The 24,862-nt window shown below is 37.2% G+C and overlaps 1 protein-coding gene across 2 annotated transcripts; it reads right to left on the bottom strand.

Annotated features, from left to right (window-relative positions):
- Positions 1 to 208: 208 nt before the first annotated feature.
- On the bottom strand, positions 209 to 24,776 carry LOC136097808 (protein adenylyltransferase SelO-like). 2 transcript variants are annotated; one of them, XM_065830577.2, is made up of 19 exons: positions 24,477 to 24,776; positions 23,186 to 23,304; positions 22,812 to 22,940; positions 21,989 to 22,053; positions 21,828 to 21,884; positions 21,630 to 21,728; positions 17,519 to 17,586; positions 16,748 to 16,835; positions 15,058 to 15,127; positions 14,390 to 14,462; positions 13,626 to 13,709; positions 11,403 to 11,532; positions 10,735 to 10,779; positions 10,567 to 10,648; positions 10,385 to 10,477; positions 7,440 to 7,519; positions 6,600 to 6,643; positions 1,231 to 1,310; positions 209 to 916 (listed from the first exon to the last, which is right to left on the bottom strand). In XM_065830577.2, the coding sequence occupies exons 1-19, from the start codon at positions 24,673 to 24,675 to the stop codon at positions 794 to 796; spliced, it is 1,728 nt and encodes a 575-aa protein (XP_065686649.1). In that variant the 5' UTR covers positions 24,676 to 24,776; the 3' UTR covers positions 209 to 793. The 2 variants fall into 2 exon arrangements, 1 of the variants encoding a protein (XP_065686649.1); XR_011737764.1 differs by lacking the exon at positions 209 to 916 and adding an exon at positions 1,606 to 4,691 and having other exon boundaries at positions 1,229 to 1,310.
- Positions 24,777 to 24,862: the final 86 nt, after the last annotated feature.

The raw sequence follows: 24,862 nt of genomic DNA on the forward strand, positions 1-24,862 counted from the left end.
ATAGTCATAGTGAGGTATTTCCAAGAAAGTCCTTTTCCCTATCCAATCAGTGAAAATTTTCCAAGGCATTGTATCTATGCACCAACAATCTTTCTATGACTATCAAAAGATATCATTTAAAAGAGCTATGGGCCAGGCTTCATAGGCACCTGACTCCAGCAAAGACACCAACATTATTTTGGGGCAAGTCACTCTCAAGACAGACACATTTGTTCACTATTTAATTGAATTTCCTTCAAATCTTTGTTGGCAGATTAACGGAACAAAATAAGGCCAAAAGGAGAAAAGTTGGCAAGGTCTAAGTGTAAGATAATCCTCTGTTTCAGCTCTGGAAAAGACTTAAGAACATTTATGTCTTCAGAATACAATTATATTTGTACAGTGTGTAACAGCAAGGAGAATTTTCATCAAAATACTGTATGATTAAAACTAGCTTAGATGTACTTTAAATTGATCAGCCATTAAAACTTGCTGAGACCCACATGATCAGCCATGAACTTGGAGTGGCTGTGACAGTTTGGCAAAACTTAAATATTGGGACTCAAATTAACGCACAGCTGAATATGAAGGGCAGTTATAAATGCCAGTAGATTTGCTGATGCAACCATATATCATGGTCCATTTCTTCAATCTTTAGACCTTATAAAGTTGATCAAGGCCTCTTGTGTAGCAGAGCAGCAGACAACAGCACACAAAGTATCAGGGAGAGAAGTTTCTGTGGCTTGATCCATTAATCCCATTTGAAGGACTGAGCTCCGACCCTGATAGTTTTTCTCACTGGTCCAAACTTCTCTCAGGACGAACAGCTCACTTTAAGATCCCTGGCCCAAGGCGGGGGGCGCAGGGAGTAGCCCGCTTTCTCTGCAGCCTGCTGCCTCTGGAATGGACGCTGTAAAATCTGCTGTAGGAGATGAACCTGGAAACAACCAGAATGGGTAAGTTTTTATACAAACATTTTCCTGCAAACAAAAAAAGTCTCTGCCACTTCATATTATGCACCCTCCTGGCTCCAGAAAGTATTCCAAGAGTTGCTTACTATTATTAGTGCTACTATTTATTTTATAATTAACAGTATCAGTATTTTTAATAGCTTTAATATTTTTAATAGTAATTTCTATAAACACAATGTTGGTCAAAGTGTAATATAGTTTTGAAGTGTAGATTCAACAACTCTTTCACTAACCATTATGCCAATTACTAATAAATATGTCAAGAAAGAAATCATTTTACCTCTGAGAAATCATTCAATTTAGCTTTCTTCACTGCTGACTCTGCCATCCAATTCCTAAGTATGTATCTAGGATTAACAGCTGAAACCAAAAGAAAATCATGTTAAATTTAGTTAGATTTATTCAACAAAAGCAAAACATAGTCATTGAAATGTGTCATCGAAATCTTCAACAAGGTTTAATTTCCAAATCAAGAAAAAGGAAAAGGAATTAATCTTTTTATTTTTATAAGCTGCTAAAAGGATTTTTTTTAATTTGCACAATCAGTAATGTCAACATGTGAAACAAAAATTAGATCAGTATAGAACATCACATTGATACGCAAAGGATTTCCTGTTTTGAACAACAGCAAACTTTTCAAACGAGATGAGTTTACCATGGCCTGGGTTCCTGCTATATTGTTGGAAAGCGTATTCCAATGTTGTCAATACATTCTTGGAGATCATAGAAATGGATATTATATTACCTAATTTAAGAAGAATTATTAAGATATTCATTAAAATATATGTACTTAGATATTCCTTCTTCTATATCATATATCAAAAGTTTAGCCATAAAAGCCCTTAATATGGCATTTCAGCCGTATTTTTTAGCAACTACTTTTTCAACTTTTCATTTCTGGGGGTGCTGGTGGGGGGGAGGTTCCCCAGTTTTTTCCACAACCGTCTGCTGTATCCTTTTGGAAACCTCCATGATAGCTGCAAAGCTTCTCTGGCACGTTCCAGGCTGATTATGCCTAATTAGTGGGACAGAGATTACAGGTACATTGAAAATGAAACTGCTGAATTAGTAACCCAGGCTGTATCTTACAGGACGGCAACTGATGACTCATACAAGGAGTTCTGTCAAACTGTATGCTGAGGGGAATTCTCATAAGCACATATGGCTTTTATTATCAATTTTTTAGCAGATAATGTCAATGCGGCTCTTATTTTTGCTCTGCAATCAAAGCCTAGGATTCTACTTCAGAAAGTTTTGCCTTGAATTAATGATCAAAACAATATTACAGATTAATTGTAACAATCATTTCAAGCTTGCATTGAAAGTATTAATTTGACAGTGGTCTGCATATTTTCCCAAATTCAGCAGCGGATTATTACATGAAGAGTATAATTAGTGAGACCAGAGGCATTTCAACCATGGACTTGAAACCAAAAGTCTGTGATTTATCGACACACACAAACTTCATATGTTTCTTCTATTTCCATTGATCAGAGAATCATAAAACATCCTGAGTTGGAAGTGACCCACAGGGATCATTGAGTCCAACTCGTGTCCCTGCAGAGGACAACACCAGAATTCACACCAGGCCATCTTCTGCCTCCAGTTCACACAGGTCTAAGGGGTTGGTTGTCTCACCTAGGTGCCAACATAAGTTTTGGATCAAAGAGCTGGTGGCAGAAGCAGCATTAAAGGGGATGCTGCAATGATGGAGACTGTCTCAGTAGGCTTTGTATTAATAAACGTTAGTTCAAGCCTCATACTTTATGTATTTCTTTAAAAAAAAAAATCATGTAGCTTTATAAAATTTTCTTATAAGTAGCCTTACAGCATATTTGAAAGAGGCAATTAGAGAAAAAGCAGAGTATTCATCAAAATCACCATCCTAAATTTCCCTCTACTCAATTCCTCTAATCTATTTTCCTCAAGTTGCACCAGTGGAGGTTTAGATTGGACATCAGGAAAAATTTCTTCATGGAAAGGGTTGTTGGGCATTGAAACAGGGAAGTGGTTGAGTCCCCACCCCTGAAGGTGTTTACAAGACATGTAGATGATGTTCTCAGGGACATGGTTTAAAGGTGGACTTGTCAGTGTCAGGTTAACGGTTGGACTTGATGATCTTAAAGGTCTTCTCCAACCAAAATGATTCTATAAATCTATGCTAAACAAAAGCCAATAAATACAACTAGCTGTTGGGAACCCTGAAAACCTCTACATAGTCACAACACCACTTTGCCCTAACTGCTAAAAAAAAAATTGTGTTTTCCCACTTGGCAAAATAATTTGCTCTGGCCAAGTATTTGATTTAATCCAGTAAATGGGTTTTCAAAAGTAAAGTATGATAGCAATATAAAAGAATATTTCAAAGGTGGAAAAGTTAATGTATGAATCATACAAAAAATAATAATTCACATTAAAATCATGACTCATATTAGCAACAGAATATTTGTCCCAGAAATATATTCTTAACACTTGCAAATTGACAAGTTTCACAGTGGCATTAACAATATCTGTAATTAAGACAAGTGACAAGATAATTATGAGACAATAACACAAGCCAGATAAGAAAAGGACAAAGCAGAAGAAATTTTGTGCCCTTATGAGAATTTTATGATCCAGTCTACGATTTATTTTTACATGCTTCTTTTATAAAGAAATGCAATGACAGACTTGTATGGGGATTTGGATTGTCAAAACTCCTTTATCAACTCCTGAGGACTTTTATGTTTAGGCAGTACAAGAGAAAGTGCTACTGAGGTCTAAAAACCAAATGAAGAAATAAAAAAAATGAAGATGATGAATCAACTTCAAATGCTTCAAGGTAATGTACTTTGGGACATGAGATATTTACTAGACCTACTAACGATGAGAGAAAGGCGATGAATAATAAGGTGTTAATGGCAATATATTCAAGGTCAGTCAATACTAAGGACATCAGTAAGAAATGTAGTGGGACTTACCACCCCATACAAAAATCTAGAGAGCCCTGTCAGTTTTTTCTTTAACGTGAAATGCTGGGTAAAAATGCACAGTTGACTGAGTTAAGCCAGATTTCTGCTGCAAGTTGTACTGACAAGGAACAACTGTCACAAGCAAATACTTCAAACAACCCAATTTTAAAGAGACCACAAGGGGTATCTGAGAGATATATTCAAATGTAGAGTTGTAAAAGAGAACAACAAAAGAACTCTGTAAGAAACTTCAGTCACACTGTAAAATGGAGCAGCTAGCAAAAAAAACCCTGATGATTTTAAAAGGAAAAATAAATTTTAAATAAGACAATAACAAATCTGTATCAGTAGCTTGCTACAAATTTCTATAGCTCTGCTGTATGAATATAGAGTGATGACTGATTGTATGGAAGAAAAGTTAAATAACTTTACCGTGAATCTTTGAATATCAAGTTTTGGAAAGCTACCCAAACTAAGACCACTAGCACAAGTGTGGTCTTGGAAGCAAAACCTTTTCCTTGTTTTGTCTGTCTCCTGTACTAGAAGGTCTTCTGTGGTGCATGTGGAAAAACACTATGCTGGTTTGCAGAAGATCATTCCCAAACTAGAAGCCTTTCTGATTTGGAACTCAGAACATCATGATATTCTCTAAAAGCAAACTAAACAAACCATAGAAAAATAAGAAGTGTGTTTAGACAGTTTTCCACATTAAATTTCAGCTGAGGAAAACAGAGGAGCTCAAAACTTTGAAAGAGGAAAGCATCAGTCCCACAGTTGAAACTTCTTAAACCTGCCAAAACACAAATAATGAAACTTGGTAACTGTTTTCATATTAGCTTTCTAAAAGTACAAGTAAAATTGTAAATTTGAAGGTCCATGTGATGATAAGTTGTGCCCTATGTAGTTTTTACTGTTTTACTACTGAAAGTCAGTGCTATTCCTGCCATTTTACTACTAAGTCAATTAAAGCTTTTGAAGAAAGTGGCCTATCAATATCTAACAAAAGACTACAGTCATTTCCATTAGAAATGAGAATAAAACACCCTGCAAAGCAATGGAACATTGAAGCTTACAATACCTCTCGTGCAGAATTTGATCAGATCCTGCATTTCCTTCATTCCCTTTTGGCCAGAGATTTTCAGTCTATCATTGTCTTTAACAGGCAAATTTCAAAAATTACCACAAGTTACTGCAGAGCCAAAAAGTCACTCCCTGAACAATTCTTAAAATATCATATCTGCTGTTTCTGCTGTGCTAGACAGCTAAATGCAGTACTTCTACCACTTGTATTTAGAATAAGTTGGAGAATTAAAGTACCTTCCTTTCATGACTAGATAGTCCTTTCACAAGTAAGGAGTGGGTGCCTATCAGAAACCCAAATTCTTTATAACGTGTAGAAAGGATCTGGATGTATGTGAACACTGAGACAAATTCCAGACCATTGAGCCAGAACAGGATGCCTCCCAAAATCTTGCCTGATGTTATCAAGTGTTCATCCCCGAGGAATAACAATGTTCTGAGCAATGCAAACTGATACATTCACAGACTGCTGAAGGAAGGAAGTACAGAAGATGTTTCTTGCACTCAGGAAAAGCAGATACGGCAGAAGAGGAAGGGCAGCTCTCACAGGGAAACCAGGTCTGAGGGGCCCTTTCAGAGAGCACCCTACTTTGCAATGAAGAGTTACAACCTGGAGAGCAGCCAAAGCATGTCGACCATTTCAAAACACAAAGGTAAGGCCCCACTTGAGACATGACAAGATACAGACAACCATGTTCCCACAGGCCAATAATTCTTAAGTTCTTAAAGGAAATCAAAAGGGAAAAAAATGAATCAAGTCCACAAGCACCAAAGCATGAGACAAGCTGGAAGCCTGGCATCTCCTAAGCACCTAAATGGAAATTGTAAAAAGGGGGATTTTTAAAAAAAGTAAGAGAAAAAAGAAATACAGAAAGGTAAACAACTAATAAGGGAAATAAAAATAAACAGCAGGCAAATGAAGATTGATATGGTATAGACCATAGCTGGACAGATGAGCTGGATTGCTTCAATGTCCATATTCACATACGGTGTGACACAGGTCAGAGCAGCCTTTGTGGACACTGACAGGAGGAGAAGAGCTTTTCATCACTTGTGATTCCAGTCACCCAAAATATGAATGGACGTGCGCTCTGTCCTTCAAAACCAGCAGAATCTAGAGAAGGGCCACTTGGACTAGTAGTGGTGGCACATTTCTGTGATCTCACTCTTACACCTCAGTCAACTGATAAGAGTATGACTGTATTACAACAGATGGGGTTTGGGTCAGACCAGTTTCCTCATAAATGCAGACAATTAAATTAAGGATTTTTCATTTTTTTTAAGGAGCGAAAAGGAAGGATCCCTAAAGAGGAAGAGTGTCTCATGGCCGAGGAACATCTTGATCATTTAGCTTATATAAAACATATGCACATATTCAAAGTCTAGCCATACACATGTGGCTAGATTCTAATCACAAGATTGGGTGAAACTGGAGACAGCCACAGTGATTGGAAAGTATCACAAGATTTACAGCAATGTAATGAGAGTTTCTCCTCTTTGGAAAAAGAGTACATTTTAGTTCTCCTTGAAAGGAAAAATAACTAACAAGGAAGAAACATATGTAAATAGATCGCTGCCATCTCCAAGCATATGTATTCCTTTGGATTGTTTTACTCACTTGTCATTCTTGTTCTTCTTTTGGTGTCTGAATCACCCTTGTTACTATACAAGAAAAACAAGCCAAAAGAAGAAAAAAGAAAGTGCTTCAGCTAATGAGGGTTATGCTTATTTATTTTTTAAAATACTTTACTTGACTTTCATTAAAATCATTAAGTGTTCTGTTTTTGTGTTCAGTGGAAGCTGGTGTGAATCTCTAACAATGATTAGACTTGGAAAAAACTGCACACTTTCTTGTAAGTTTGGTATCTTGTATTCATTTTTTTCCCCTAACAATTATATTTACTGACTAAAACTTCCAGGTACCTGATATGCACTTCTGTTCACTTCTATTCACTACTATCAGTCATGCATACCATATATAAATTCTATGCAACACCAGCAATTTCCAAACACAATCCGTGTATTCACAACTGTTCAACTTCCACCTGCTGTCATCCTAAAGCAATATTATTACACAGTAAAAATACATGTTTAACCAGTAATGAAACACTGTTCATTCCTACGTATTTGCAAAGTCTGACTTTCACATTCTTGGACTGACTCTGTAGGACTGGTATTTTAACAAAAATTATTAAACAAAGAAATCTGATCAGATTAATGAAGGACAACAAATACAGACCACTCCTCCCATGTCATGTGTGTCAAAACAGAATGACTACAGTAATTATTATGGAACCTAGTACAATCTAGAACCATAAAGACAAAAAAAAAACCCCATGCTTGGGCCAGTTTACCAGACCCACTAAAGACACATAAAAATCACTGCAGATTAAAGTTGCCTGCTTCTGGAAAATGCACACCTTGTATTATTTTTCACTTGAAACTGCATCAGACTTACCGACTTAATCTCAAGAGGTACATAGAAACCCACTCTGAAAATAACTTGTGTTTACCCAGATCCTGGAGAGCCCAGAACTCCTAAAGAGAAAGAAACAATTGATGGCAGGTGATCAGAATTTTATTACCATTAAGCAAAAAACAAAGTAAACACATAAATATTAAAAAGATATGAGGGAAACACAAAATGACCCTTCAAGGAATTTACTCAAAAAAAAAATCCACTAATATATTTTCTTCTGTATTTAAATTATTTCTTTTTGCTAGCACAACACGTGAATATTAATCCATCTCTGTTATGGCAAATCCTGCCCAAACACCTACAGAACTTCCCCCCTATTGTTCCTTGGCTTACTCTCTCACCTATTTTCTTTTTTAGGCTACATAATACAGGTTTTACTTTTTTTTTTCCTGAGTGGATCAGTTCTGTTTGTAGAGACTTTTCTTTTTTTTCCAAAATTGTGGAATAAGGAAAATACATTGATAAAGAAAGATAAGGTGTGGGGAAAAAGGGAAATGTAAGGCTACAGGGATAAGAAAAAACTGAGAAGAATCGAGACAGTAGGAGAGGAAGAAGGAAGAGGAGACAGAACTTGGAAAAGGCAAACAGAGGGAAAACAGAGCCTGGGGTTACTGCCTCCAGTGTTGGCCAACAATCACTGCCACCACCGAGGCCTCCCTGGCTGACCACACGGAGCCAACAGCTGCTTCATATTGCTCGGCCGAGAGAGAGCAGCCAAAGCTCAGAGACAGAAAATGAACTTCAGAGAGAGAACAGATCAGACAGAAATGGACGTGGATAAAAGGAGGTACACAGCAGATGTACAGGAAAAAAAATGGGCAAAAGTTAAGTAAGGGAAATTATAAGCAAGACCAAAATGAAGTTTTGAACACATCTGTGTTCTTTCAAAGGAATGAGAGTCAAAAAATGTAATTAAAACCACATTTGAGTATAAAAATCATTTAAATTACGGAAGTGGCTAAGAGCTGAGAAACAACAAGGTGGCTAACAGGTGAGTCTGGGAGTCATGCATTTGTTCAAAGATGTGTGCAGGGTTAAGGCTGTTTTAGGAGGAATTTCAGAATGTTTCCAGTTAATGCTAACTATAAGGACTCCTGCAGTGCTCCCAAAGGGTTCTGGCATTTTTGTGTCAATTTTGGTGTGCAACTGAAAGAAACCTAAGTGATCTACTAATCAATATGAGAACTGACTTTGTTACTGACAAAGTATTAGTGTATGAACAGACAGCAGGTGAAGTTGCTTTAATACTGAAAAAAAGAAAGTTAAAAAAAAATAAAACTTTTGACCAGCATACAATTGCACCTGCTTTACCACATCAATTCTGGAACTAGGAAATTGTGGCCTAAATAATTTCAAGTGAAGACTGAAAATGACCCTTGGTGTAGCAGCAGGGTCACAACTACACCATGATCGTTAGATCCTCAGCCCACACCTTCGAAGAAGGTGAGATGGAGTTGCCATAAATGCCATGTCTGCAGAAATCTGGGACTGACTCCATCCTGCATGAGAGTGGTTTCTGCTCTTCCTGTTGCACACAGGCTACTAAGAAATTGAAAAATCCTTTGCATTCTATGACAAAAATACCTTTTCTTACAAACATACCCATCCTCTTATCAGCCCTTCTGTACAAATAACTAATTCCACAGCTATAGCTCTTTGTATTTTTGTTGCTTACCACTAGAAAATCTCAACTTTTTAACTATTAATGCCTTCCAGCTCATAGAAAGTTCTGGTTAGATCTCTGACTTAACAGAAGAAAACAAGGAAAAATAGATAATTTGGTCAAAAATCACTTAATTATCTAGGACACAACTGGAAAAAAGAAACAGTAACTCCTCATTTTGTTTTACACACAGTCATTCTGCTCCATAAAACAACCTTGTAAATCCACCTGCTCTCATTTTAAATTAGATTCAAAGACAAACAGAAACAATTCAGAAGATACAGGAAGACAATGAAGTTTCCCAGGCAAAGTGAATAATAATCTACACATGGAAAAGGCACTGTATTAAAGCAAAAAAAGAAAAAAAGTCCATTTTGGCTCTTGCAAAAAGCCTTCCTTTTTTTTCCTTTCTAGATGAGGTACTTAAAAACTTTCCTTCAGAATGTCCCCTCTACATTTTATCCAATTATTATTTGTCCAACATCTCACTCCAGTTCAAACATTTCAGCCATATTTTCACTTCTAAAGGTTGCACTATATCCAGGTAAGAAGATAATCTCTTTTATGTTAATACTCTTGTCTCTTTTTTTGATTATACCTGGTTCTGACAAATAAGTTTAGGTTGAGTTTGCAGCAACACAGGCTGAGATTCTAGCAGGTGTTTATGATGAGATGGGATCTCATTTGTCATTAGATACTGAGACAAGCTGATGGGCCTGAGAGCAGATATTCAGGTCACCTGGTAGACCTGTGTTAAGAATAGTTGAATTGAGCCAAGGCTGAAATTTTCCTTACCAGCCCTGTCCAAGTTCTTTTGTGTCTTATGAAATACAACCAGAAGGTATTCCAAAGCAAAATGATCAAAAAGAAGGCATGGGGGGAAAGAAGGAATGTTCCTCCTAGCAGACCCATCTTAAATGTGAAAAAAAATCACATTCCCACCTGTGTATGAATCTTTCTGACTACTCACATTGGCCTTGGACTAGAGGCTGAAAATTTTACTTCAGCAATCTTCATTAATGTATCTTTCATCAGCACTCGTCATTAATGTATCCTTCAGTACTTAGACACAAGCTTAACATGGGGTGCTTATCATGACACAGATGTATTAGCCTCCCTGTTCCTTAATAACGCTAGAATGACACGTTTCCTAGGCAAATCATGGCTTGAGACATTCTCTATTACACCAGCTTATGTCCAACACAATTTTCTTATCTTATGTTAAATATTCCTAAAACTGTGTGCTTGTATGAATTAATACCTCAGGAATATGGAGCTCCTTTAACTGGTCTTGAGTAATTTCGCTGAGCTGTCGAAATGTCATTGTAAAATCAGCCTTTGTGTCTTCCATAAGCTAGTGAAAAAATATACTTCTATCAGAGTTTTTGAAGTATGGGGTACCAGTCCAGATGTCTGCCAACAAAATTAGCAAAGCAAACTCACTTTTAGGAGGAAAGCAATCAGATAGTTATCATCCTCATTCTCCCCAAGAAGACCCAGTTTTGTTTTGAATAGTTCTGTGAAACTGAAAATAGTAACCAAATAAGGAAATTGTTACATAACATAATTTATAGTATTGTGACTACGAGTTTGAGCTCTGGAACTTCATACCGGCTGTAATAGCGCTCACCATATCCCTCCAAAATCCGGGAAGCTCTGCAAAAACAAAAGAAATGTCAAATTGTATGGAACTACAATACCACTGTGGGTATAATGCTGCTGTACACTAACCAATGTAAACTTCTTCTGTCTGATACCTCACAAACATTGATATTCTGAATATACTGGGATCTGTAATGGGAAAAAGACTGATGGGAAGCATTTTAATAGGCTTCAAAAACATAAATAGCTGCTACAGAAAAGGACAATGTTATTCCCTTTCATATTGAATAAGAAGGCAAACCTTTACAATAAGATATTAAAATACTACCTCATTACTTCAGGAGGATGTGTAGTCTTCATAAGTAAGCACCTTAAAGAACTAGCTAGACAAACCTATAACAGAAAGCTACAGGCCTGGGTCCTACCTTAGGGAAAGTAGAATGGACTATACGACATCTAGGACGGCCTTCCTGTCATTTTTCTGCTACCATTTAAGCGCAACAAAAACCCTTCTCTCCTCCCCTAACCTTAATTAATTAATTGATTCAGAATCTATTTCCACTTAGAAAAAAAATATGTTAAAAGCTAATCTCTTTATTTCCTATGCATATGGTGATTAGAGCATCTCTCATCTCACTAGCTCTTTTAAGTATTAAGATATTTTAAGGATTACTTACAGCTGCTTTTGCCTGGGATCCAATAAAGGTTTTAGAGCTTGTAACAGCTTGCTCAGATTAAACAGCCCAACATTTGCCTGGTTTCCTATTTTATACCTTCTTTCATCATCAGACGTATTTGGAACAAAATCTGTTTCAAACAAAACATTACTGAAGTGCATTCATTTTTATACTTACACAGCAAACTAATAAAACCGCTAAAGTTACTAAATATTTAAAATCAGATCACAAGGACACTTATTTACAGTGAATTAACTCAAGATCTGTTATTTGCAAATCCAAGGAATACATCCTTCACAGACAAGTTCCTATATGTCAGAAGAGACATACTCTTACTCAAAGGTACAGGATAAATTCAAATGCCTAAACAGAAAAAGATCATTTTTGTGCTAAAGAAATAGTCTTATTCAATGTTTTTACTATATATAGTGCTACTAGTTAGCACACAGACTAAACAAACAGCTATACAACCAGATTCAAGATTTACAAGTATTTTTTGAAAAGTAACATGTATAAACAGGTGTTTAAATAGCCCACCTAAGCAAGATTTGTTTCAGTTGTATAAGCAAGCTTTAGGTACACACATAAAAATTATGGCTAACATGTTCCAGTATGCAAATGTATTATTGGAGAGATAATAGATATCTGCTATGAAAGTTCCAGGTAATCCAGTAGAAAACTGTTTGCACACCTCCAGCAGCAGAATCTGACTGGCTGCAGCATGTGTCCCTTGCTCAGATCCAATGCAGATAAGCTGATCAATGCCCACAGCACTGCCTGAGCCCTCAGAAGATGTCAATAACAAATGGAGTGTTGAGGAAACCTGTGACACGTGTCAGATCTGGTGAGTGGTTAAAATCTGAATTTGAACTCTAAAGCATTTCACCTGGTTCTGGGGTGTACTGGCTCTGGCTCTGACTGAGTTAATTTTCTTCCTAGAAGCCTGTTGCACACTGTGTTTTAGACCTGTGGCTAGAATGGTGTGTTTAAAACACCAATGTTTTAGCTATTGCTGAGCAGTCCTTCAAGGCCTTCTCTGTTCTCTCTGCAATCCAGCAAGTTAGGCTGGGGGTGGACAAGGGGCTGGGAGGGGACACTGCTGGGACAGCCAACCCCTGTTGACCAAAGGGACATTCCAAACCATATGGCACCATGCTTAGCAGTGAAAACTGGGGGTAGTTTTTCCAAGGCAGCTGTTGCTTGGGGACTGATGGGCCATCAGTCTGCTCTTGGGAGGTGGCAAGTGGTAGCCTTTGCATCACTTGTTGGTGTCCCCCCGGTCTTTTTTCCCTTTACTTATTCAACAGTCTTCATCTTAACCTGTAAGCTTTTTCTCATCTTTGCTCTTCCAGTTCTCTCTCCCAGTCCGCAGCAGCGGAAAGTGAACGAGTGGCTGGGGGGTCCTTAATTGCTGGCCGGAGTCAATCCACCATATAACAATCTAAAACCAGGAAAGGCCTATTTTTTCAATACAAAAGAAACAATATGTCATTTATTCACATGAGATTTCTTTAATTTGAGGATGCAATCTCATGAAAACAGATAGCAAGATAATCACTGCTAGTTCTGAAGTGCTTGGATGCAATGTCTAAAGCAGGGGTGTCAAACTCATTTTCATGGGGGCCACATCAGCCTCGTGGTTGCTTTCAAAAGCCAAAAGTAGTTTTAGAACTCTATCTAATAATAGTCTAATCTATCTAATAATACACATTTATGTACATCTTGGACACATATCTATCAATCCTGGACTGAGTTCGTACTTCCAAAGAAAGGCTGCTATGACTGGGGAGGTTTGATTTGTTTTCTTCCAACATATAATTAGCTGCTGAGACTAAAAAGCTGGAGGATGATGCATACAAAGTTACCGCACAGGACTTTTGCTTTTAGCGGCTTATAGCACTAGGCAATTTTTAGTTCTCTAGGTTTCTGTTGCGGGATCTATTCAGTTGATGAAGTTCAACTGGAAACATTCTCATGAAAATGGGTTGAATCGTAATATTTGATTAAAAAGACTTTTACCACTTGAAATGCAACCTGTATACCATAAAAAAAACTGGCCTCTGAAATAATTTTTTTCCCTAGAACTCTTCAAACAACACAGATGCTCAGGATTTTCCTGCTAATAATTTTAAGAATTTTCATGCACATAGAAACTATATAAATTAAAATTTTAAAATTATTTTAAGTAAAAAAATAATAATTAAAACCAGGTGTTACACTCACTTGGGTCATAGGAGTCCATAAATCCAAATGGACCATAATCTATTGTTATGGATAATAAACTGAAGTTGTCTGTATTGCACACACCTACAATTAAAGAACAAGGAGAAACAAAAGTTAAAATCCCACCTGAAGCCTGCAGTCTCTAGAAAATTCCCTGTGAAATAGATCAACTGAAACTAGAGAACTTTGGAGCAGTTAACTTTCAGAAATCAGACTCTGGAAAGCAATTTTCTTTCTTACTCTTGACGTGGCATGCATTTGAAGTATGAAAATGAGAAACAGTTTGCTACATTGTCTTGCATCTGTTTTGTATACCTAGGTGGCACTGTTTCCTTTTCCTTCAGTGCTACACGGTATTAAAATAGCATCCTGCAAACTGGTTATTAGCTGCTTTCTTGGAAGCTGGCTTTGTGTGCTGTATTAGCACGACAACGCTATTTTATTTTTCATAATACAAATCTGAAGAATTTATTTAGTGGCAGACTGGACAGTGTTAGGTTAACAGTTGGACTTGTTCATCTTACAGGTCTTTTCCAACCTGAATGATTCTGTAATTCTGACAGATAGTAATGTTTTGAAATATTAGAAAATGCTCCTAACTCTGTTACAAAAAACCTTGTATTTTGTATTAATGCATAACAGATGCTGCTATAGGAGAAGATATCAGAAGAACTGAAGAACAAAGTGACAGATAAAAGCCATCTTTAAACATATGACTATGAAGAGTCACTCCTGTAAAGCCAATGCCATCAGCTGCAGCTTACCATGTGCAAACCCCACAGACATCCACAATGCAATCAGATCTGCTGTCTCTGATACGACTGTAGAGAAAAATTCCTAAAATCAAATACATCTTTTACTTCAATTATTTTTAATCAAAAATATGGAATACAATAAATAACATAAACATTTGATTCAGTTTAGAAATATTACATACATTCTATTTTTAAATGTATATCTCTGTCTGGACTTTTCATTCACATTCTAAATGATCTGACTGCACAATAACCTCGTCCAGCAAAGATAATAAGTACATGCAGATGCCCTAAAATATATTAAAAAGTCCAAAAAAAGAAACAAAGACACTGTATATATCGGTGTATATACTAGTATATACTATATATACTATTTTTATACTGGCAAAAGCATAATTCATCACTTCATGACCACTGCTCACAGAAAATGGAAGTTTCCCAACAAACATTTCCACAATGAAAAATGGTGAAGAATGTTCATATTTTACTTCAAGAAAAAAAACAAACCTTCAAGCAGCAGATTTTTACTGAAGAGAATTAACAAACTTTTGCTACCAAAACCTGGAAGCTTACTTCAAACTTTAAAACCTTTAAAAACTTTAAACTTCGGAAAGCTTTGTATAATTTTTGTTCACATGCTTGTGGAACATAAAAATAACTTTTAAAAAAAGACTTACCAGATATCTGTTTGAATCATCCATGGCTATTGATGGAAAATGTTCCTGGATGATAAAGTCTAGCAATCTTCTGTAATATGAGAGGCAGAATTCTTTAAACAAAACTGGTACTTTCAGAACCGATCATTCAGAATTCTTCTTTCAAGCAGTTAAATGCTAATATACAGCTTGCTGCAAACAGTTATTAGAAAACTCTAACTATTTATTCCAATGACCCTTGGATTAAGCCCTTCCAAATGCTTAGAGATAAAACCTAGGGTTCCAGTCAAATATGACCACAGGCGGTCACATAGAGTTAAAATTATTCCCATGCGTTAAACTTTCAGAACACACCAGGATCTTGTTTTGCATGCAGCAATATCCATTTTTTAGGGTGAAAAAAAAAGTTTGCATATCCAAAAAAAAAAGTATAGGATTAAAAAAATAGTTCTACATCAGAATTCTCACGAAGAAAATTTTATTGCTGGATTCTTATAAAGTAGGGTTACTTGTCACAGTAACCAGCCATTCCCAAAACAGCACGGCATAGTCTCATGAGACCGGCTGAGGCAATTGGGATACATGCATTACAAATTGCAATGCCTGTCAGATGTATATCTCTGCTGATCTAAAGCTTTAAGGTAGAGTGGCTGGCATTTAGGACATGTAGGAGCTCCCTGTAGGATGCTCCTGTGGCCAGAACCAGCCAGGGCCATTGGCCTGGGAAGCTGGAAGCACCATCTACATGTGGGGTGGGCAGCCCAGGCAAGCGCTGGACCTGGGCAAGGACTGGACATGGGCAAGGACTGGACCTGGGCAAGGGTTGTGTGGCTGTGTACACAAATATCAAGGTTTTACCTTGTGATCAGGCTGTTGGAGCAAATCACTGAACTCTCCCCAAACTGTGATGGTTTCAGCAGAGTACCTAGCAACCTGACTTTTAGAGGGGTATCCAACCTATTGCCTCTGAATTTTAGATGGTTGCTCCTCTTTCAGGAGGATTTTCTCTGAGGAGGAAGCACAGAGAGTCACACCAGCCTTGACCTGCTCTTGGCCACTCTTCCCTTCGAAACAGGCAGGAAGGAGTCAGCTATTCTGCATGACTACGACTGATCTTCACATGCTCCTTAAATCCAATGGGTCACAAATACTTTAACCAAAAAGAAAACCAAAACAAAACTTAAAATTTGTTCCTTAATTTAGTCTGTCAGTTTTATAACAAAAATCTGCTGAAATTTCAAAAATATAGGGAAAGAAAGACAGCACAGGGGTCATGTGGGAAGCTTCACTGAATTATCAGTTACTACAACAAGCAACTGCTATGAGCTCTTGCTTGTTCTTAAGCACCCCAGAACAATGTTTACTGCAAGTGATTATGGACCTCTACATTCCTCCTGAGGAGGAATGACCAACTGTTAAATATTTACAGTGGAATTAAAAATTTGTCATGGCATAAACCACACAAATTAATATTGCTAAGAGGCTTAAAACTGTGCAATAATTTCCTATATAGCACACTTCTCTGGTGCTGCATGTTTCTGGAGAGCATACTTTATATAACATAATATATAAATAATAAATAAATAAATAAATAAATAAATAATAAATAAATAAATAATATATGTCTAAATTCCAACGGTATATATACATTCTAATACATATTTGATTGCCAAGAAAACTAATATCGTTACTATGAAGATTAAATTCAAACCTTTGTAAATCCAGTTCCCCAGCATGAGCTAAGATTTCTAAGGATCCTATTCGAAACCATGATTTGGCAAGACGTAGCACTATTGCACCTGAAATATAGACACATGTTTAAATGTAAACAGAGTATCAGCAAAATAAAATAGTCCCATAGTAAAAGCTGCTCTGTATTATTTCTATAGACACAGAATTAATATATGCATAGTTGAACTGGTATTTTTATAAGTATGCTCAACGCAGAACATTGCATAATATTACATGTATAATATTACTTTACTACACATATTTTTATGATAAAGCTTAATTTGCTATACCAGCAAACACAGGCAAAATTCCAGTACTGCATTAATATCAGAATTACTCCAAAGATGCTACCAACAAAGAAAGAACCAACATAAATAGGTTTTTCCCCAGGCTGTGCCATCTCACTCTTCTTCAGAGCAGGTGTAGATGATGCAGCAATGGCACAGCCACAGCAGCATTCCCACTGTCCTTGTATTGCTATCACAACAATGAAAAATTTCCCTAGTTTTGAATATCATTTTTGTACCTAGAATACATCACCCACAATCACAGCAGACCTGTTCATCGGGCTTCATTTCTTTAACTAACATATGTTTGAGACTGATTTTCTCAGGAAAGGTTTTATGTCTTAATAAACAAAATGAAGCCTATTTAGTACCTTTGTTACACATATATGACATTGAAATTCATTTTTGCAATGGAAAATTAAGTTACAGTGTTGCAACATATTATTTTGAAATGTGTTCATTACCTCTTTCTCTCCTAATATTTCCATCGTAAAACTGGTCTCTCCACACATCATCATCACTTACAATTAAGCTGTAACAAACAAGAAATGAACACATAAAAGTTATTTCAGGAAAAATAATTTCTTGCAAAGATAAGTAATATTTTATGTAACTTTATTTCTTCCATAAAGATCTTTTTTCTGGTACAACTTTGTGTTTACAAATGACACAGCCAATCAGTAAACTGAGGCTTAACAAGTTTCGTTAGCAAGATGTAGTTATTTTGTATTCATATAATGTTGTCCAATTCCCACTACTTACATTGTTCTTGGGGACGGGGCTGCATTCAGAAAAAGTGTTGCACTCATTTGGAACCTCAGGGACTGATTACTGTGATGATAACATTAAATAAGTCACAATTTCCCCGAGGACAACAGCAAAATTAGATGGACAGAGACATTAGAAACCAAATTGTTTTATCAGATGGAGGTTGCCCTTTACAAAAGCTAAAACTGTTGTCTCAGGAACTTGGGGGACAGATTTGGGACCCTTAGCAATCAGGAACTCTTCAAATAGTATCAACACAGAAAAAAGGCATAATTTTGATGATACATTGTAATTATCCTTTTCTTCTTCACTGCTACTTGTAGTCGGGTTTTTAAAAAAATCTCTCCCTTTCATATGCCTTAAAATTAATTTGCCTTAAAATTCTGCATGTCCTATAAATTTTCATGTTTATCCAAATATTGAAATCTGCAAGTACTTGGAACAATTTTGCTGGCTCAGGAGTATTTCACAACTTACATTCATTTCAAAAATAAAATATGTAATTTCACTGTATTTTCTGTTGTATCAGGAAAATAAAATGGAATCAATCCTCACAAACTATGGAAGGGCATCATGCTCCCCTAAGGTTACCACGTAGGAAGTTCTCTCTCCAAAGCAACTGGGATTACACTGACAATCCAGTAGAAGTAACGTGTTGTAGTATCTGAAAGAGCTGTTGTCTCCTCAACAGGCACAGAAGACTTCTTGTTCAAGCCCAGAAGCAGGAACATTTAGCTCATTTTGTATAATTCTTTTTTATGTTTGCTTGCTGATAACTGGAAAATATTCTTGTATTCCAATTATTTAGGTAGCATGCTATTTGAAAATCAATGCAGCTACTTACAGCTGCTATCTATTAGGTAGTTGAAGACTGCACCAAGAACCAAACTTTCCTTGGAGGTACACAGAAAAGAACAAGAGGCAAACCTAGTATTCCATTCATAAACATGACTGAAGACAGTCACAGGTCAAAACAACTCCCAATCGTTAAATTTTCAGAGTAAACCAGATTATGGTTTTACATACTTTAACATCAAAATTTTAGAAGTAATTGGACTAAAAATGTGGGGTATGCAGATAAATATGTACCCAAACCAATGAAAATTAAAGATTTGTCTGAATTCTTAAACAGTGCAGTTGCTTTCAACAGTAACTGTGACTTTGAAACCAAATTATTATTATTATATTCTGTATTTTTGAAGGTTATTGGTTATCCAAACTGAATATTCTCTGTCAACTGCAAAGAACAGGCAATGAATTGTCACAGAAGGAGAGGGAAAAAGTATCTAGAAATCTATCTCCTCCCATTACCGGAGCTATACTGATACAGGCAACATTAGTATTTTTTTGCAGGAAAAGAGTCTTTTGGAAACAACCATATGTGATTAGTATGTCTGTAGGAGTAAGTACAAAAAGTGCTGACATAAATGAAAGGGAAGAAAAACTTAATCCTTCGAGAAAACCAAAAACATTCAAAAACGGGGAATGAACCCCAGACACTAACAAAATAGTGTTTGCATCAGAGCACTAGGAGAGAGGAGTCAGAATAATAAAGCCATTAAATTTTACTGTTTTGAACAGACCTCTGCCAGAAGGCTTGTTTCTTTCTGACTAGGTAACTCTTAACAGGCTGTCTGCAAAATTCCTGCAGAATACAAGTGCTTCTCTTAGTACTGACAAAAAAACCCGATGATTTGGTTAGTTGTTAATACAAGTTAATGGTTGAGCAACACTTAAGAGTTGATCAGATAGCGGAGCAGCCACATAAAAATAGCTACATTCGCACTATAAAAAAAAAGTTTTTTAAAATGGTCCCTGTAGTTGGTAAGTAGCATAATTTAAGAGAAGGCAGCAGGAGACCAGACGTACACTCAACCACAGGTAACAGAGCACTGAAACTGTTCTCACACGAGAAAAGCTGGAGCAGCACTCACAGAAGGATAAATGGATTACCTGGCTCTAGCTTAAGGGCTGGAATTTACCCTGCCAAGTGCTCTGCTTGCTGTTCTGCACAAACATCAAACCCTCTGCAAGTAAGGGCCACTCTGAAAACTGCATATTGACTTGGTTTTTCGATCTAATACATAACACTGCTAACTGGTAGTCCCAGTATGTGACTAAAATGGCACCATATGAAGAAATGTTCTTTATCTGGCAGTAGTCATAAACTGTAGCACCCCGTTGGGAACACAGTACTTAAAATTAATAGAGCAAACCAGCCTGCTGGGTGTTCTGGGATAGTCTGTAAGGTTTTTCCCCGCACTTCTGCCAAGACTTGACAAGACCTCTGCAAATGCATCCCACCAGCGTCAGTGTAACTGCTCCCCATTGGGAGGAATATGGATATCAGCTGGGCTTTTTCCAAATGAAGTCTTGCAAACAGCCTGGAGAGCTTGTACAGCAGTTAAGAGAGCCAGGCATCTAACCAATTTGCCAGCAGAGAACTGAAGCACACTGTGTACTCAATAGCATTTGTGCACAATTAAGGAGTAATTTCATATTGGTTTTGCACCGAACAATTTGTTGAGACGACAGCCAAGAAAGGCTATAACCTTGCCAGATGCTTTCCTGCTGATATTCAGACAGATTTAAAGTTTTGCATTAACAGCCAACAGCAGAGGGTCTAAAGGTGAAGTCAGTAAATAAACCATCAAAAATGTCATTTACAAACACTGCACTTCAACAGAGTAAATGTGTTAGAATTATTGCCTGAGAGATTTGCAGACACTTTGCAAATACAGACACCTACTCATGTGGCAGCTGAGTACAGGCCTTTCAAGCAGAACATTTACTTTCTTTAAAACCTGAAATGCTGCAGTACAGACATGAGACCACTTGGAACACAAAATGAACTTGACATTTTAAACACCATAATCTGAAAGATTCAGTTTACTTAACTCTTAGAAAATTATCCAAATAGGTGAATGTATTAATATTAGTCAAACAGAATTAGCTTTATATTACTTTTAACAAAATTTCCTTCTCTGCTCAAGGGGTGTTTGCACAAATAAGGAATTGAGAGCAATGGCTTACTTTCAGTACTACCTCCAATATTAACGTCTGTTCATCTGAGACAAAATTTTTTCCTACCAATCTTAAAAATTGCAACTAGGTGACTACCACAATACAGAAATAGCCACTTCCAACATTTTCCTACTTGGCCTGATTCTAGAAAAAATCATCCAAATACTATACAGTAGTAAAAGACTCATTAACCATGTAAAAAGTATTAACAGACTCACTGATTATCTACATATAGTAAAGGTATTATTATTATTTACAAGGCAGGAATCTAGTCCTGTTGTTTTGCAAATCTTTTGGCAAGCAATGAGGGAGAGAACAATTTCATTTTTTTTAAAGAGAATAAACCCTTGATTGCAGTATCATAAAAGCTGGAGAGGGGAGTTAGTGTCAGATATAATAATTCAACATAACTTACACTTATTACTTTCTTTACAAAATGAACCAGATTTCAAATTAAGGTAATTCAGTTAAGACAGTCTAAGAAGTGAACAACAGCTGTTCACCGCAAGACACACACACTACAAAGTATTGTATTTAAACAAAGTAGTACTTTAAAGCATACCAAAGACAAAAGTGAATTGACTGATTTCTGGAGGTCATTATTACTGGAAAGCTTGATCCAAAAATCCATGAAACTGGAGGGATATGTTTTGTTCTGATCACATACATATGAAAAGAAAGATCTATCATCTTGGAAACTGTCTTGCTTTATTGATGCTCAATGAATCTCAGTAATAAAATTACCCGTAAATTAGGATAATATGAAAAAGAAAAGAAATATACCTAGCAGCTCTGCTTGTAGGAATTCCAAGATAGTGCATAGCTTCACTACACAAAAATTCTCGCACAGAAGAGCGAAGCACAGCTCTTCCGTCACCACTCCTACGCAGAACAGAGAAATAAGGAATAGGTCATAAAATCAAAGTAGATTTCAAAAACAAAGCATCCAGTTTTGGTGTACATAGATGAACTGCAACTCACCTGGAGTATGGGGTCTTTCCTGACCCCTTTAACTGTAGTTCCCACCTCTCACCATGCCTGCAAAAATACCATTAGTGTTCCAAACAGTACACCTCAGGCTATAAGTGAATCAGCTAAATAGAATACAGAGTTGAATCAAGTCACTTAAAAAAATATCACACCTGTTTGTATATATTCCAATCAAGTGGGCTCTTCCGTCACCCAGCTGCCCTGCCCAGCTACCAAACTGACAAAAATGAAAATCAAGTTATTTTCCTCTATCATTTATAGCATATTATATTTTAAACAGTACAAATTACACATAAGTTCTCTGTGATCCACACAATATAATGACAGATTTGCTCAGGTAGTCATTAAGATATTGATGCCTAAAGCTGTTTTCCACACACACACCAATATAAATCAGAAAACCACAGAAAAAAAAATTATGCCAGTAATCTCCATTTTTTTCTCTACCTTCCAGCTATGACATACAGCCACAGGCCAGTCTTTTCTGTATAATGAGCCTTTAAACTGACACATCTTGTAATTTTTTTTTAGTTGCAAATTACAGATCAAATTCTAACATTATTTTCCATGAATAATCTTACTAATTTCAATCAAATTTAACTCTTGGTAATCACGGTATTGCTGAATGCAGTGAGGCTCTGTCCTTCTTCACTCCTCTGAGCTGATGCCTACCATGAATCAGAGCTCGTCAGGCTGTCAGGGTGCTAAGCAGACTGCAGCTAACAGAAGTTAAAAAGATAATTTGCTTCTGGCATAAACAGAAGCAGAGAAAGTAGACATGGTACCACAAAAGAATATTATAGTTCTCTTCCACTTTCGGCCCTTTATGAAGAACAAATCCACAATCGAAGCGTCAGTAAGCGTTCATATACTTGTAGGTATATACTAATACACTTACAGATATTATCAAGATTAATAGAATTCACATGAAAAGACCTACATAATTCCACCTGGAAGAACAAGTGTTATAGTTACCTGATGACCTCCATATCTATGGGCCAATGGAACAGACCCAGATATTACTTTCCCACCACTGACGAACTGAAGAAAATCAGATGTTCCTTTGACAGATATATCAAGATCCAAAATATTTTCAAGAACCTCCTGGAGAAAACATAATACAGGTAGTACTTGAATAGGATAAAATATTCAGTGGTAATGAATGTGTTTTCTCTACCAATTTTGCTAGTCAAAGACATTTCACAGTATGTTTTATATGTTCTATTTGTTTAAAGTATATATTGATGTGATGCTTTCACAATAAATAGCATATGAATATTAAAATATACTTTAGTGCATGTACAAACAATCTCTATTAATTAGACAGGAGAAAAAAAATAATAGCCAACCTTTGAAACAGCTACAAGACGAATCCTAGATTTAAAAGGTGTAGGATAGACAACTGAAAAAATGCAGTTTCTCACATTACGGACATAATTTTCCTGGATCACATCAACTGGAAAGGGATCTATCAACAAGAAATACAGAAGAAATGTTTCTTAACAACAAAACCGAAAAGAAAACAAACAAAAAACCCCAAAAATTGACCATTCTTAATAGCTTTTCTCTTAAATCAAAATACTCCCGAAACCACCCCTCAGTCTTTACCACAATGTATATTAAACCCACGTGAAAAGCAAGCCAAAATAAATTCAGGATTTTGTTTGGGATTTTTGAAACGGATTGAATTATGCAGCTAAAGAAACTAGCAGAGCATGCCAGTTTTAAGATCTGAAACATATTTAACCATAGTTATTTTGCACTCAGTTATATGCAACCCTAAGTGATATCTGCATGAGACAGAAAAGTTCAGCTGCCATCCCAGCTGAACGACATGGTGCGACAGATGAAGTCACTGTGCACCAGCAGCTGTGGTATACAGTTCACATGCAGCAATGATCACTAAGTAACCTAAGAAACCAGCTCAAAGTCTTCTCTGAGTAATGTAAACAGCGAACAAAAGGGTCAGAAGATGCAGGTCTTGCTGTACCATAACATATGTACTCAGAAGAACTCAATTCTTCCTTCAGAGTTACTCTGCGCCCTGACCCATGGTAACAAAGGACAAATATTGTTTCAAAATGCTGCACTGTGTTTTAACATCTTTATGGATTTTTGCTTGCAATGGCCTCGTGATTCCACGTTAATTATTAGGTCCCAATACCTCATAGTCAGTGTTCTGTAAAAATCGCAAATTACTCTAGTTATCCCTGGAGACTTGCTGCTAGCTGTGTTTCTCAGTACCTCCAATGACAAACCCTGTTATTCCCAGTTGCCACAAGATTTACCATTGACTGTGATTTCTTAATGCTTGCAATTAATTGCATTACCCAAAGAAATTATTTCTATAACATTATAATATAAATTACATTAATTATTACAAGCAATATGCCTGAGAGCTACACTGCTTTGTGCACTTCCAATCAGGTGTCAGGTTATCAATTTTGCATTAACACATAATTGGGACCCACATCTCTCCACCCCGACAAATCGCTAATACAAAAAAACCCCTCATTTTGGCCAACCTAGTTTTAATTTTAAAAGTAGCATCTGATTGTGTATATAAGGTCTCCACCACACTGAACTTTCGCTTTGGTAGCTGCTACCCCCAGGAAGCAGCAGCGGCCGGGCAGGCCGTACCTAGGAGGCTCTGGGAGGACAGGGCCCAGGCGCACAGGTCGGTCGCGCCCCGCGGGCACTGCCCTGTTCCCGGCTGCGAGGCGTTGGCGCCGGGCGGGGCCGGGCACAGCCCGCGGGAGGCGCAGAGTGGGGCCGGGCTCTCGGCACCAGCTCCGGCGGCCCAGGCCAGGCAGGCGGCCAGCCAGGAGGGCCACCACATGTTCCCCTCAGCTCGCCCTCACCAAGCCGCGCACGAAGCCGGCTCGAAGTCTCCCTCCTCCTCTCTGATCTCTTCACAGAGATTTCAGGGGAGAGCTGGTCCCTCTCGGAGCGGGACGGGCAGAGCGGTTGTCGCTGAAGCCGCTCTCGCTGCACTGACTCGGTCGGGCGGGCTGGCACAGTCGGGT

Source organism: Patagioenas fasciata, chromosome 2 (genome assembly GCF_037038585.1).
Source record: "Patagioenas fasciata isolate bPatFas1 chromosome 2, bPatFas1.hap1, whole genome shotgun sequence".
NCBI lineage: Eukaryota > Metazoa > Chordata > Aves > Columbiformes > Columbidae > Patagioenas > Patagioenas fasciata.